The sequence below is a fragment of the Schistocerca americana genome, chromosome 2 (genome assembly GCF_021461395.2).
Source record: "Schistocerca americana isolate TAMUIC-IGC-003095 chromosome 2, iqSchAmer2.1, whole genome shotgun sequence".
In the NCBI taxonomy this organism is placed as follows: Eukaryota; Metazoa; Arthropoda; class Insecta; order Orthoptera; family Acrididae; genus Schistocerca; species Schistocerca americana.
The window spans coordinates 121711149-121727523 of NC_060120.1; the positions used below are offsets into that span (position 1 = coordinate 121711149).

General features: G+C 36.9%; 1 protein-coding gene across 1 annotated transcript in view; it reads left to right on the forward strand.

Moving 5' to 3' along the window:
* LOC124595836 (transforming growth factor-beta-induced protein ig-h3) overlaps window positions 1-16047 on the forward strand; it is a 308160-nt gene extending 292113 nt beyond the window's left edge. The window contains exons 5-7 of the mRNA XM_047134734.1: window positions 1999-2286; window positions 10375-10578; window positions 15088-16047. Of these exons, the coding sequence (XP_046990690.1) occupies window positions 1999-2286; window positions 10375-10578; window positions 15088-15479 (884 nt within the window). The 3' untranslated portion in view covers window positions 15480-16047. The remainder of the gene's footprint in view (window positions 1-1998; window positions 2287-10374; window positions 10579-15087) is intronic.
* Window positions 16048-16375: the final 328 nt, after the last annotated feature.

Genomic DNA, 16375 nt, shown 5'->3' on the forward strand with positions numbered 1-16375 from the left:
CCAGTTGATTCTACTGTGGTCTTATAAAAATGCTTCATAGCAAATTTTATAAGAGTCACTACTTAGAAACCACCTGTTGTTAGACAATTAATGTAGCCAACAAATCTTACAAAACAATTAAAAAAATGCACCAGTTACCACTAAATGCAAGAATGATTCATCCAGTTACCTTTACTGCAATGCATGCGTTTGATCACTTCAAAGGCAGTTAAAATGGGGGTGAATAAGAAGATACAGTAATCTGTTAAACTTACTTTCATAAGTATCATTGCCAGTATATGAGATCTCTCAACATTTATACAATACACTGTCAAATAATTTGTTTTATTCCTGGTTACTACTAATTAAAAGCAAGGAATTACAGTATGAACAGAAATAATACATCTTCTCATAAAGTGTGTATGCTAGACCATGTGTGTCACTTCATGTATTATTTATTTACTTATTGCAATCACATGAAATGTTTTCTAATGAGTGGCTATGGCAAATCTTGCTAACTACTAAAGAAAAAGAATGGTATATTGTAATTTTAGAATAAATTCTCTGGTGTTACATAAAATTGTGGCATAATGTATTGGTAATTTCCTTGAAGAAGCACATTATAAATTGTTTATATTAAACTAAATTGAAACTATATCTAAACCTAGAGCAATCTTGCACATCTAAGTGTTGCTACCTCTATTTGATGTTACTTAAGGTTATCTTTTGAAGGAATTCTAACATTTTACACCATACAAGCTTTCCTGGGATATGTAAGTAATGCTGAATCAGAAAAATACTGTTTATCTACATCCATCAATAGATTCTGTTAACCTTGAAAATTATTTAGTCTATTACTTGTTCTGCTCCTGTGACATCATGCATACACCCACAAAGTTCTTAGATTGTTTTTGTTGCACTCAGATTAGCATTCTATTATCTAAACTGATCCTTCCTGTTTCCTTGTTCTGCAGCTGCTCTTCTGTCTCTTCTTGTCACTTCATGCTGTCTTTCCTCTTACTGTTACTCTTGTGACATCATCTGAGTTCCATCTTTATGGTTTCCACGTGTCTCTGATGGATAAAATTCTAACTACTGTGTTGACACCTTCTGGCTTACATTGTTGAACATACCTGAAAATATTCTAACTCTTTCTTCTATTTCTTTGTCCCCCCCCACACACACACACAAAACTTCTTCAGTTTTTTATATATCCGTGCATTGCACACTCGATGGTGATAAGCTCTGGTGATCCAAGCTGTCTGTAGTCACACACATTGTTCCATTGTTTAATCCTATACAGATATGCTGAGTATGGTCTGAGACCAAGAATAAAGTGGACCATATAACATTACCTGTGAAATAAAGTCTGACCTGGCCATTCCTGAAATAGTACCTTTAACTGTTGCAAGCCACACACCTGTGAGAATGAAGCAGGCCACTACAGATTACCAAATGCCCCTGTGACTTCCACCAGTGTACAGAGTACACAGTGCTCCCTCGGTGTACATATATGTTGTTTCTTTTATAATATTCAATGCCTGATTGATCACACTTCCATTAATTTCTCTTCCTGAAACTGATAATGATTTTCATTGCACCCCCTCTCTTCTCTTAGCTACTTTAGTCTCTTGGACAGCAATCTTTCTTGCACTTTTCCAGGTTAATCAAAATGCATATTGTTTGGTAGGACATCACCAATGTTGAATCCTTACCACCCCCTTTATTAAGAGTGAGGACCTGTGCTGATTTCCATTGATATGTGTTTATCCATTGCAACATATTTGCCAAGTAAGGTGCAGTCTTGCCCTCCAGTGCTTCATAACTTTTGCCTTCATGCATTCTGGTACAGGTGACTTTCATTTCTTTAACTGATGTACAGCTGGTGTTACTTGTTCTGAGAGAGAGAGAGAGAGAGAGAGAGAGAGAGAGAGAGAGAGAGAGATAGATAGATATTATGTACATGAGCAATTTGTTATTGTATATTATGATATTTACATATGGTTTACTTTCTTTCAGCAAATTCTGGACTTTCTGTGAATGGAGCAGCTATTGTAAATGGTGATACTCCTGTGTCTGGTGGAAATATAATGTTCATTGGAGAAGTTTTATTTGTAAATGATGGAGTAGTGCAGCGACTTCACATGGAAAATAGGGATAAAGAAACACCACCTCTCCTTGCCTTCCCATGGTTTGGCTCCCAGTTTTTGTCACATGCATTTCTTGCACTGGAGGAAAAAGAGCAATTTACACACATTACCAGATTTGTAAATTTGGCTGATCTGGCTCCACACATCACTGGTTCAGGTAATGTCATTTTATAACATTAGAGGATGATGATGATGATGATGATGATGATGATAATGATGATGATGATGATGATGATGTCAAATAAAAGCCCTGGTTGCTGTAGTATGAAGTTCATGCATTGTACTATTCAGTTTCTAGAGTGCTGCAGTGTGCGATCATTCAGCATCTAGTTTATTACAGTGTTTAATGTAATTAATTATTTATTTTTGTCATTTCAAGGTCCCTTCTAGCTCTCATCAGCAAATATGGCTAGGGATTCTCACTGTTGTAGGATCTTAGAGGAGATGATTGCTGTTCCTGGACTGCTGGAAACTTTATTGCCATCTGTTGACCAGGTTTATATGACAGCAGCTAATTGTGCTGACCAAGTAGTTGTAGAATAGACTCCTGTTGTTCCAAACACATTTCAGACCTTAATAGCTGCTTCTATTATGATATTGATACAGAGACAGAGGCACCAGGCTCCACTTACCTTGTTCAACCAGTGGTTGTTGTTTATTGACATCCAGGCAGCCACAGGGGATATGATACAGCTGAAGCTGTAACCAGCTCGTATCTTTTGCATGAATCACTCTTAGGAAAATAGCACTGTGGGAGTTAAACATAGCAAACATGTGCTCAGTTTGTGTCCTTGGAAAGGGGGGGGGGGGGGGGCTGGGAGGCGGCATTGTCAACTCGATGGAAGAGGTTATCCCAGTCCTAGAATCATACAAGATCAATGGTTCCTTTGAGGTGCAGATCACTGCTCATATGAGCAGTCATCTGTTTCTTAGTATACCAGACTATGTTCAGTTTTTCAGAGATGGGCAAAATTCGAGAAGACAGCTTGCATCAATTGTGGAGTCTCAATGCATTAGCTGCCACTTTGCAGCATGTCCATTGTTTGGAGCCAAGTGGATGGTAAAAACAACTGACATTGTGTTATGAGCTCACCTGTAGAATCCTTGACATGCACTATATACTGGGGACTTCTAAAATATCCCTGGATAGGTCAGATGTGCACTACACACCCAGAAACAGTCACTTAAATGGCAGAATACATGCAATGCATGCGGTGTTTTTTTCTTGTACATTTTTAGTTAGATGGAACTCTAAGGTCCCCTATGTAAAATCATCATCGTCATCTAAACCATATACATAAACAGAATGGCTAGAAAATGTAGAATGTGATAACATTAAAACTGCTGGGACATTCTTAGCACAGTACCACAACACACATCTCTCCAAGTTAGCAGTCATCTTCATTCACGTCTTGTAAGGGACTGAGTTGTAGGTGAAACCTACAGAAGAAAGTAAGGAATTTTCAGCAACACCTGCAACACATGTTAGGATAGCAGAAGTGACTCCCGAGGAAGTGGGTTGTCTAGTAGCAAGCAGAAACATTAACTGTAGCAAGGTCCAAATGAATCCGTCTACGAACAATAGTAGATGGGGTTGGAAGACATAGATCGATAATGCAATAGTTTTACCAGTTACCGTATTCAGCCACATCAGTCAGTCATTCAAAATTCCCTAAACTTGATAACATGGAAGTGTACTAAGCATATGGTGGTTGTGGTATCATATACTGATACCAGCCTACTGGTGTCAAAGTTGGCAATGCAATTGCAAGTTTCTGTCAGTCACAGATAGTGGTCGTGCAGCATCTGGCAGACCCAATGGCACATGCGCACTGAGTCACACCTCCAGCAGCTCTAGACTAAAAGTGCCCTCTGCCACATATATAGGATGGCCGGTGGTAGCCACACAGCCCACTCACACTCGGAGCCATTTTGCTCTGTGATGCTAGCTGCCTAGTCTTGGCTCAGATGCCACCATTCATGCTTTAGATCAGAGAGCCTTGTCCTTTTTGACATTGAAAGCTGGACTCTTTCTTGCAGTATTGTTTGTAATGTGTCTTCATAAACCTGCAGAAATAAAATTTAAGTAAATCTTCTGTTTCCTGTGATAACTGTTTGCTAATCTTTTCAGCTCCTGTCCAGCTTTCCTATGATGAGAGTTGTGACACCACTCAGTAGCCCACTTCTCCTTACCATTGTGTGCAAAGTCATACAAATGGTGTAGCAAAGTAATAATGAATACATTTTTAGATAGCTGCAGTGAGTAAGCAGTCTGTTAGACTACAAGCAGTGCAACTGACAAACAAAAAATTAAGTTTTGTGACTACAAACACTTTTTTTTTCAAAGGTGCCACCAAAGATGTGGGACATGAGTCCATTGCTACTGAAGGGATGAAGGTCACCAAATGCAAAGGTTCATGCAGAAACAAATTTCTATAACCCCCAAGAATGTGTATTTTATTTGTGCAGTTTATTTAGAGAGCTCTGAATTTTTATGCACTAAATATAAATTCATGTAAAAGTGAGATATACAGATATAGTTCACTTAACTGAATTGTTGATTCAGAGAAAATCACCATTGTTCTCAAAGTTCTTTCTGCAGTATCCTCCTTACCTCGCGTTTACTACTGTGGTAGGCATTTATGAGGGGTAGTCATAAAATTTTAATTCTCACTTCAAAAAAAATAGATTTACATAATTTTGTTGTTTCTATGCAGGAACACATGCAATCCTAGTACACATTGAAATACCTGTGCCACAGTATGGTAGCATAAGAACCAAAACAAAGATGTGAAACCCATTGATAAGTAGGGTATTGTGCAGCAGCTTATTTTCGACAGCAGTGGAAGTGTTGCAGTTGTGCACCGGTGAACAAACAAAAACTTAATTTTCTAACTTTACATTTTTCTAGTTGGTTATTAAAACTTCCTGACAACCTCTCACAAATATGTTTTAGTTAAACTTTTTCTTCAACTGTTAATATTTATTTATTTTCATGTTGGAAAAGTTTTTTGTGTAAACTGAAATGTAATGAATTGCAACCTAACTTGTGCTAACTGGTTGGCATGAACACTGACACCTATTTATAGACTCTTACAATTGACTACATGTCTTAAGTGTATCAATCTCTCACTTTTTTGAATTAAGGTCTAATGCCCATAGGATATGCAAGAAAAAGAAAAAGGAATGGCTGAAAACAAAATTTCAAGGAACATGAAAATTAAGTCTGGAAATTTTCCACCAACAGCAAATGCTTGTAAAAATAGAAATTGTAAGATGATCAGAGATGACCAAAAAATACTGCAGAGAAGGCTGCATATTTTGATGATATGCTTAGTACAAACTCAGACCAGGTATCAAGAAATCCACAAAAACAGGAGGAGAATAAAGAGGCAAGAGAATATGGAAGGGAAGAAGGAAACAGACAAACAATGCAGGAGATGGAATCAGTGATATATAAACAAAAAAAATTGCTGGGAGTCATCCTCAAATATCTGAAATATATGCACTGATAAATAATATATGCCTGAAGACTTGAGAACTTGAACAATATGCTCTATAAATAAGAAAGGGAGAATACCAGTGTGGTTTCCTGCCAAAATAGCAGCAGTTCTGATCAGATCTCCACTTCCTGTTTGTTGATTCTAAGCAACTGCTTCACAGTGTTAATAGGCCAGCATTGTATAAAGTACTAAAAGAACTGGGTGTGTCTGACAAGCTAAGAAGATTAGTTGAGTTAACAATAAAGGACACAATGGCAAAAGTAAGTGAAGAACAAAGTTCCAAGAGCTTTAACTTTATAGATGAAGTGAAACAGGGTGATGCTCTCTCTGCAGTCCTGTTCAACTTAGCATTGCATATTCTGACACAAAAGACAGACAAGAGAGGGACAATAATGATAAAAGCTACTAAAACAGTGTAAGCAAAAGGAGCAAAAACTGGACTTATGGTACATGAGGACAAGGCCAAAAACATGGTAATGTCCAATTCTCAGGCAAGATCACCACTGTATGGCTTGAAGCCATCTAATAAATGTTTTAAAGCTGTCAACTGCTTCCATTATTTAGGTGTTCTCTTAAACAGTCTTAATATTAAGAGGTAGTTTATTAAAGAAAGGATACAAGAAGGAAACAGTCTGTTACACAAACTTAGTTGTTAAAGATTTCTCTGATTACAAGAAAAGCCAAAAAAGTAAACGGTTCTCTTGTGCAACCAGTTATTATGTATGAGTCAGAAATGTGGACAATGACAAAAGCAAATATGAGCAACCTAACTGTATTTGAAAGGAAAACCCAACAAAAATTTATGGGCCCAGAGGATTGGAGAGAGAGGTAGAATAATGAACTAAGACAGCTTATACAAGTGAAAGATATAGCGAAATTTATTAAATCTCAAAGAATATGCAGGTCAGGACATACGGAGAGAATGACAGATGACAGGAAGTCCAAATGAATAATGAAAGTCAGATTGTGTTCCACCAGAAGGAAGGGCCAATCAAGTACTAGATGGCTGGACAGTGTAATGAAAATCTACATTGCTCTTTTACTTTCAACTTAATTTCTATTTAAACACACCAAAACATCAAGGTTAGTACCATAAGTGTTGAATCATTGACAGGAACACACAAAAGTGAGAGAAAACTTGGTAGTTTTTGGGAATCAGTGCTTTCTCATGAGTACAAATGCATGTGCACACACATGACTATGCCCTTACATAGTGCTGGCTGGACAACACTATGTTATAATTGGAGTTTGGTGGGTGGAGTGGTTGGGGTGTGGGTTGCGTCAGGTTGGATATGGAGGGTAGACGGTAGGAGAGGCAGGAGGAGGGGTTGGGGGTCAGTAGTTAGTGGCTCAAAGGGAGGAAATGGTTTGCTGGCTAGGAATGTGGGAGGGAGGGGTGGCAGGTGTATATGCTAGGTATATGATGCACAGAAACTGTAGGCGATGATATGCAGTTCAGGATGAAAGTGATGTGGAGACATGAGTTGGGTAGAGGTGATTGGACAGAGGAAGGGGATACATTTGGGTGGAGGTTATGTAGGCATTCAGTTAACAGAGATTGGGATCATCAGGGTTACAGGAGTGAAGGATGAGTTGTAAGGATAATTCCCATCTGCGTAGTTCAGAAAAATTGGTGATGGAGAGGAGGATCCAGATGGCCCAGGTTGTGAAACAGCCACTGAAATTGAGCTTGTTGCTCATTGTGCTCAGCTGTGTGTTGTGCCATTGGGTGATCAACTTTTCTCTTGGCCATCTTACTAATTTTATGTACGAGGGCTATCCACAAAAGTACATTACGTTTTCATTTGTGTCCATTAGGGGCGGGGCTAGCGCGGCCATCTTGGTGTCATGGCATTCCGCCGCTCAGTCGGCATCCTGCCGTGCTAGTGAGAGGTTCGTGCTGTACTCCGTTGAGTTACTGTGACAGTTTGAAATGTCAGCGTTAATTGAAAATGCTGCGAAGTGTGAAGTGCGTGCTGTAATAAGGTTTCTGACTGCAAAAAACTGTGCACCGATAGAAATCTATCAGCAGCTTTGTGAAGTGTATGGGGACGACATAATCACTGAAGGTGGAGTGCGTCAATGGGTCATAAAATTTAAAAATGGCCGAACTAACGTTCACGATGAAGAGCGAAATGGAAGACCCACCATAGTGACTGCCGAACTTGTCGAAAAAGTCGATGCCGCGGTCCGTGAAAACCATAATTTCACAATAACGGAACGCTCAGAGTTTTCCACAAATTTCACGAAGTTGGTTGCACGAAATCATTACCGAAAAGCTTGGTTACCACAAGTTTTGTGCAAGATGGATACCAAAAATCTTGACAGAGATTCACAAAAATCAGCGAATGGCTGCAGCGTTAACGCTTTTGGATGCTTACGAGAAAGATGGCGACTCATTACTCGATTGCATCGTTACTGGTGACGAAATATGGTTTAAGCATGTGAAATGCGAGACAAAATTGCAGTCAATGCAGTGGGGGCACACAAATTCCCCCCAAAAACCCAAGAAATGCATGCAGACAATGTCGGCAAGGAAGGTGATGGTGACTGTCTTTTGGGGCAGAAGAGGTGTGATTTTTGTAGATTTCCTGGAAAGAGGCACTACAATAAACTCTCAAAGGTATTGCCAAACTCTGCACAACCTCAGAAGAGCAATACAAAACAAGTGCAGGGGAAAGTTGGGCTCAAAGATCTTGCTGATTCACGACAACGCCCGGGCCCACACGGCAAATGCCACTCGTGAAGTTCTCGAATCTTTTAAGTGGGAGTTGTTTCCTCATCCGCCGTACAGTCCCAACCTGGCACCAAGTGACTTCCACTTATTCCCAGCAATGTAGAAGTGGTTGGCTATGTAGCGTTTTGATGACTACGCACAGCTTCAAGAAGAGGTAACCACGTGGTTGAAGGCGCAGGCGGCTGAATTTTATGACAAAGGAATTTCCAAGCTCATCCATCACTACGATAAGTGCCTTAATTTAAATGGCAACTATGTAGAAAAGTAGTATTTAAGTGTGGCTTTCATCTGTATATAATAAAAAAAAATTCCAATACTTTATTTATTTTTAATTCCAAAACGTAATGTACTTTGTGGATAGCCCTCGTATATGCTGGTATTAGTAGAAGAGCAGAAACTTTGAAAAATGCTACTACTCTTCATCTAACAAAACTCCAATGCTGTTTTGAACTTGTACATCAAACTAAGCATTTACGTATGCGACTTCACTGGTCTTGAAGAACTTTTATGGCTGTATAAATGCTGAAAAAGTAAAGACCTATGTAAAGTCCAGATATTCTCATAAATTATAGAACTATTGACTATAGTTTATCTGGTGTAAATTGATCCCTGACAGTTGCAGTGGCTGGTGCAGCAGCTTTCTGGCCTACGTTAACAATAAGGTAATGCAAGTTTGTAAATGTGTTCATGGCAATGCTGCAGTGTTGTCACAGATCTCTAAGATGGCTACTGCCTTTACCTGCAGGCATTAGTACTTCATAGCTGAAAGTTTGCAACAGCACTGCAACCTGTCAGGGACCTTCTTATGCCATCTCGACTATAGTAAGGTACTTTTTTACTTTCCTGCTGGTGACCTATACAACATTTTACACATGAATAAAAAGTTCTATAGCGAACCATAGCTAGAGAGACAAAGCCCACATATAATTATTTTCACTTCATCTTGAATTCACTCTTACTATTAAATGCAGATACCATTAGCAGACAAGAAAATGTATTTGAACTTAAATATAGGAATCCCTAGGTCACTGAAAAGACTTAAGCAGAATGTTAATTTTTGGATTTAATGTATTCCTGTTGCAGCAAATTTCAGCCAAATAAATAGTTACTGACTTTAGCGGCACTGTCACAGATAATTATTTCATTTGTCTGTATTGTGTGTCCGTGTGCTAGCAGTCTTGTCCGCAGGCCAACACAGTGTGAAAATTACAACTGAAAATAGCCACAACTGAAATTTTTGGTTTATTTATCTATGTTCTGGTGCCACCGCAGCTTCTATTCATCTGGATGCCTTGGTATTTCGCACTTTTTCCACATAACTGGAAAAGATGAAGTCGCTCCTATTTACAAAAATGGATAAAAAACAAATGTACAAGATGTTGCAGGATCTTAGGAGATATTAAAGGAACAAAAGAAGAAACAAAAGTATCTTTCCTCAGCAGGTCAGCATTGGTTCAAGAAAATCCACTTGGGTGAAATACAGCACACTCTAATCAGACCAGAGATCTTGAAAATAGAAGATGCAGCTGAATATATCTGAAAGGTTATTGCTAGATGGGTGATGGGGAAAAGGTGACTGGCTTAAGACTGTATTTCCACTTTGTCTGATGAAAGGAAGCTTTCTTTAAACTTATATAAAATGGTCCTGGGTAAAGTATATCACAACTGTAAAGAAAACTACATACAATGCTTTAGTGCAGTCAACATTGTATTGCTGAGATGCCTTTTCCACATTCTTATAATTGTTCTCATTTAAACAAGTGCTGCTTCTGTCACAAATATTTTGATGTTTACTTTTTAATTTAATTTTTGAAATGATTGTTTATGGAAATTAGGTATGACATCATTTTTTCAGCTACCCAGATACAGATTTCTTGATGCACAAAATATTTGCCACTACAGAACACATGCCCCAAATGCATGAATAACACAAAAAACTGAAATCAAAATAAGTGAAAATTTTCAATTATCAATGCATCAAAATTTTATTTATTTATTTTTTCAGGATACACATTCTTTGTACCAACTGATGAAGCATTTGAACGTCTGGGAATTGATAAAATGCCAAACAACTATCTTTCAACTGGAGATGGATTTCAGGTTCTGCTCAATCACTTTGTAAAGGGCAGACTTTACAAAAGAGATCTCACTGATGGTAAACAGTTCCTTACTTTGGGGAATAAGACACTGCACATCAGAAGACATGAAGGTAAATTCTTGACTTTGGAGCCAAAGCATATTAACTTTCTGTATTATGCACCTATTTGCATAGCCTTTTTTTTATGGAAACTGTACCTATTACATACTACTATACATCGACAACACATCAGATGCTATTAAGCATTCTAAAATATGAGGAAAAATATAGGTTTCACTTCAGTTTTAGCTAATTGAATGGTGATGGGTTTACTTATTTATTTACTTATTTATTTATTTATTTACTTACTTAATGTTCCATGGATACATACAGAGGTGAGTTCATCATTGATGCAGAGTATGTTAAGATCATGATGGCATATATTTACATTATTTTTCAATTTACTGCTCAACAGATACTACCAAGTGAAGTGGAACAGTGGTTAGCACACTGGACTAACATTTGGGAGGCTATGGTTCAAATTTACATCCAGTTATTCAGATTTAACTTTTCCATGATTTCACAAACATATTCCATGCAAATGTTGGGATGTTGCCTTTAAAATAGAATGGCCAATTTCATCCCCATCCTTGATACAATCAGAGCTTGTGCTCCATCTCTAACAACCTCATTGTCGACAGGGTGTTAAACCCTAATCTTCCTTCCTTCAACAGACACTACAGTATAACAAACAAAACAACAAATCACTCTCATCTCGACTCTTCAATAATGATTTGTTTATAACAGGGATAGTTGTTGTCATACTATTGCTCAAATCATTTCAGCAGTACATATACAATAAAAATACATACCATCACTACACAATGACTGAAAGAGAATAACCTAACCTACATGGAACACTTGCGTCATTTGAAAATCATGAAACTTTTCGCCTATATCTCATCTAATAGGCTTTTATTCACAAGTTCATCAGCAGAGTAGATTGAGTGATTCAAGAGAAAGTGATGTAGTTTAGTTCTGAAAAGGTGTTAACTATTTCTGAAGTTTTTGTGTTCAATGGGAAGAAGACTGATAATCTTTGCAGCAGCATACTAAGCACCTCTCTGCACCAAGGACAGATTTCTTAATTGATATTGTGGGTGTCATACCTATGTCTAGTGTCACACATACGAACTGCCGAGTTTTCAAAAAGAGTGGAAAACTTTATAACAAAGTATATTAGAGAAAGATACATTGAAATAGGGGCAAATGTTACTAGCTAGGTAAATATGAGGGAGAAGTCAAATGAAAATGAGAACATTTGAAAAAAGTAAGTATCCAATTTACTATTTCAAAATAAATCACCATAAATGTTATCAAATTTATCCAACTATGGGACAGTACCTTCCTGGAAAAAGATTGTAGTTGTCTGTGGAACAATGATTGAACACAAGAGTGTACCTCTTTATCCAAAGCAAATAAATGGACACAAATATATTTTCTTGGGTCTCCAAAAATGTGGAAATAGCATTGGGAGAGATAAGACCTGTGTGGGTGATATGTAAGGGTTTCCCAGTGAAGATTCTTCAGCATAGTCAAAACAACCTGCCAACAAAATGCTGGCCCACATTTTGCCGAGGTTGTTTTGAGTATGCAGCAGAAGTTTTGCTGGGAAGCCCTTACACTCCTCCATACAGTCTCAAACTCTCCCCATATGATTCCAATATTTTTGGAGCCCTGAAGGACATTTGTGGCCATCGATTTGCTTCAGATGAAGAGGTTCATGCTTGGGTGTAATCCTGGTTCTATAGACAACTGAAAACATTTTCTCATAAAGGCTTTCACAATCTTGTCTCACATTGGGATAAATGTGTTAAGTTATAGTGATTGCTATTGAAATAATAAATAGTTTACTTACTTTTTCCATCTGTCTCATTTTCATTTGACTGCCCTTTATAATTTATGATGAGAGGTTCTTGAACTTACTCTATAGATGACAATAATCACCCCCCCCCCCCCCCTCCGATGTTAATTCCATATGACCTGACAGGGTGCACACAAGCAAATTAAGCTGCCTTTAAAGTGTTTGGTTTCCAATACATGGGAGGATTCTTAATTTAAGAGCTACTGAGCTCAATCTCTTCAGTTTAATGGAGGTGATATAGCTTTCAGTCTGAGTGCCCAGGGACTTGGCACTATCAACACTCTGAAACTGCGGGTTATCTAGTGTCTCTTATTCCTCTGGGTTTTTGTGACATGATCTAAACTGCATAAAAATTATGTTAGCTTAAAGGGAACTGATATTAAATTGAGTAAAGATGTTTGATACATTGTTGTTGGTGACTGTTTGGCAATTTTATGTTATGATGGTGATGTCATCTGCAAACATGGTAAATTTCCACTCAATGCTATTCACGGCTGCAGGAAGATCATTAGTACAAATCAGAAACAGTAAAGGATGCAGAATGAACATTGCAGGACTCTGTGATCACTAACACCACAGTCTGATGTGACACCTACTCTCAATCTGCAATCCAAAGCTCCCAAAATCACTTTCTGCTTCTTTTTAGTAAGATAGAATTTCAATGTGTCACCTAATGGGCACCTAATGCCAGAGTAGTATGCTTTCTCTAATAGCAATTGGTGACCCATACAATCCAGTGCTTTAGTCAGATCACACCAGATATCCACTGGTGAACTGTTATTGTTTGAGGACTAAAAGATAACTTCCAAAAATGTAAATATTGCCTGTTTAGTCATCATATACTTTTGGGAACCTAATTCTCTTTTACTTAAAATACTGAACGGTGCAGGATCCTTAACAATCCTAACATGCAACTACTTTTCAAATACTTTTGAAAACTCTGTAAGAAGTTAAATTAGTTTGTAATTACTCACATGTAAGGCATCTCCCACTTTTTTGAAGAGCGTTTGTGGCATATTTCATGCACTCTGAGAATATACCTTGGCACACTGCTGAGTTGAGGATGTAGCTCAGTATTCTACACATTCTACTGGAGCAGTGTTTCAGTAGCTTGTTTAATTTTTAATAAGACAGTGCTGTTCTTTTGTTCTCTGATGGTTGTAGGAGGTAACATTATTTCATCAAAAGTAGCTGGAGCTTGCTGTTTGAGAATGTCCATCACTTCTTCCAGGTCTGATCTGCAGCCTATCTGCTAAGACGCACTTTGGAAATATTAATTGAAGATTTTGGCAGTCTGTTTGTTATTACTAATTTAATTTTTGTTGTGGTTAAGGATGTACCAGATGTGTTGGATACAACTAGTTGAACTGATGAAAGAAACTCTACTTCATATTTAGAATAGACGGTGGTACCAGCAAGAAGAAATATTCACTTTTGTGCCATCGTATGTATTTATGATCTGATTCTTTTGACCTATTTTTCTTTGAAAGTTAAAAATAATCCAGCTGCTGGTTTAAAAGAGTAATGTGTGCTCCTCTTGATCCTTTAACTTTACCGTGTGTTTAAAATGTGATTATGATTCAGTGAGTCAAAAAGGGTCCAGAGATAGTATTCAGTGCAATATATGTAGTTAAAGTAACAAAACTATTTCAACACAGCACTTTGCCATGCACAGTTACCTCTACTAACAAGATAAGGTGTGTAGTTTTTGTTCAGTGTTATGCCAAGTACACATAATTTCACATTATTCCATTCTTGGCAGCACAATATTTTCTCTTCGATTTGCTGCTTGCAAAGTTTTTACTTCAATTTTTAAACTTTCATAATTACTTAATGTTTGTACAAAAGATTCTCTTGTGCTTAGAATGTTTATTTACTGTACAACAGATCACATACAAAAATTAGATAATTAATAGTACAAAGCCAATAAGGCTGTATATAGCTGAAGCAAGGAGCAATTGATTGGTTTACAAAAAAACTGATCTTCTAACCAATGAAGTTAATGCATTTTTTATATGATTGTCTAATGGCTGAGCCAGTGAGTGTTCAAAGTACTACCTACATTATAAGTACCTTCTTGAATTATTTGTCAGATTCTTCAAAGTTTATTAAAAGGTAGAGCCTTAATGAATTTAAAATTAATATCTGTATTACATAAACCAAAATGTGAAAAAATAGAATGTACAACATTAATCCAAAAAATTGGAAATGCTGTTTTTGTTCGCATAGTAGTACACTGGGAACAGTTCTTTATGTGTAATTGAGAAGAAAAATAAAAATTTCTCCACATGGTGTTTGCACACCAAAATAAGCGAGTAAACAAACTACTAAATTTTGAGTCCTCTCCGTGTATTTATAAAACATGTATTTCTTAGTAGTCTGTCAGTGGAATAAATTCATATATCAATTTTATTTTAATATCTACTTATTTTGGTAGCCCAGGATGTCAGGTGGATCTTCGCTACTGAAAGAAAATAACACTGAATGAAAGCCCCACTGCCCTTTGCTCGATTGCATTTTTTGGACATTTTTTGCACTTAGTTTTTGGTAACTACCTATTACACATCTCATTTATCAACACATTTCCACTTTTTTGGAATTTCAGTACACTATTTGTAGTTATATGCCCTTTTTTGTCAGCTATCATGTTTCATTATTGTTGTACTACATTACTCAAAGCAATGTTTTTGAAATACACTTAACTCTTTTTATTGCAGATAACATCACTGTGAATGATGCAAATATTGTGGAAAGTGAAGTATTTGTTTACAATTTGGGAACAATGTACTACATTGACCATGTGCTGTTCCTAACAAAAGCTGATATTCCTACAACAACAGATTTGTCAACAACTACTGATGATGTCACAGTCACATCAACTACAGAATACTCCACAGATGTTGAAAGTGTTCCCAGTGAGTTAGTGGAAGAGAATGGAAATCTCACTGACATTTTGTTGGAAGAGTTAGACACACCTGCCACATCAGAAAGTAATGATTTGCTGGATACTGAAATGGGTTCTAGTCTGAAGAATACTTTGAACAGTGATGCTACTACTAGTGGAAGTGTGTCACTGCAAAACAAAAGTTCAGCTGAACCACAACACTAAATAAGTAGGAAACACAGTTGTGGCATGTACTGAGACTTTAAGTACAAATTTGGGTTATAACTGAGATACCAGTGTCATGTCTTGAGTGCATCAAACAACGAATTAGTTGTAACATTTGTACTGAAGAATGGATAACAGGACAGTTTGCAATGAATGAATGTTCCCTTTCATTTTAGGGAGAATGTAGCCATGTGGCTGATAGACTGAAGAGTGACGTATGTTGACTGAATTGAAAATGTGTCCAGTATGATGTAAATGGAACTGTTCTAAACTGCACAGGAAACAAATATATCCATATAGAGATAGTTAAATATAAGTGTAAGTAATAAGTGTCAACAATACATATATTAGCATATCATTGTTACTTTATCCCATACTTCAGAGTAGCCAGCAATGTAATGTCCATAAACACTCATTTCTCATTTTCTGATCTGAATCATCATTTATACAAAGAATATGTGCATCATAGATATTTTCAATGGCATTTTATCAAGCAGATACAATACTACATAATTTCTTTTGTAAAAAAATCGTCCAAAATAATGTATTACATATAATTTATTAATGTCTATTCTACAAAATGTACTGATTTTAAAATATTTAAACTATTTAAGATTTAAATATATACAGTTTTTAATAAATCATAATTTATTTCTTTAAAACTCTCCTCAAACCATTCCCAAGGATACAACTATTTTACTGCAGTTATGCTCTTAAAAAATTTTTTACTATTGCATAGGATGTACTTCTTAATTTATGCTACAAATAAAATCAGTCAGTTTTACACAAAATAAGCATAAATTACTACAGTATATTGTTTAGTGAGTGGTGGTTCATAAGGGGAAGGGAACAAGGTATGGAAAGAATTGACAGTTTTATCCATTATGTATACTATG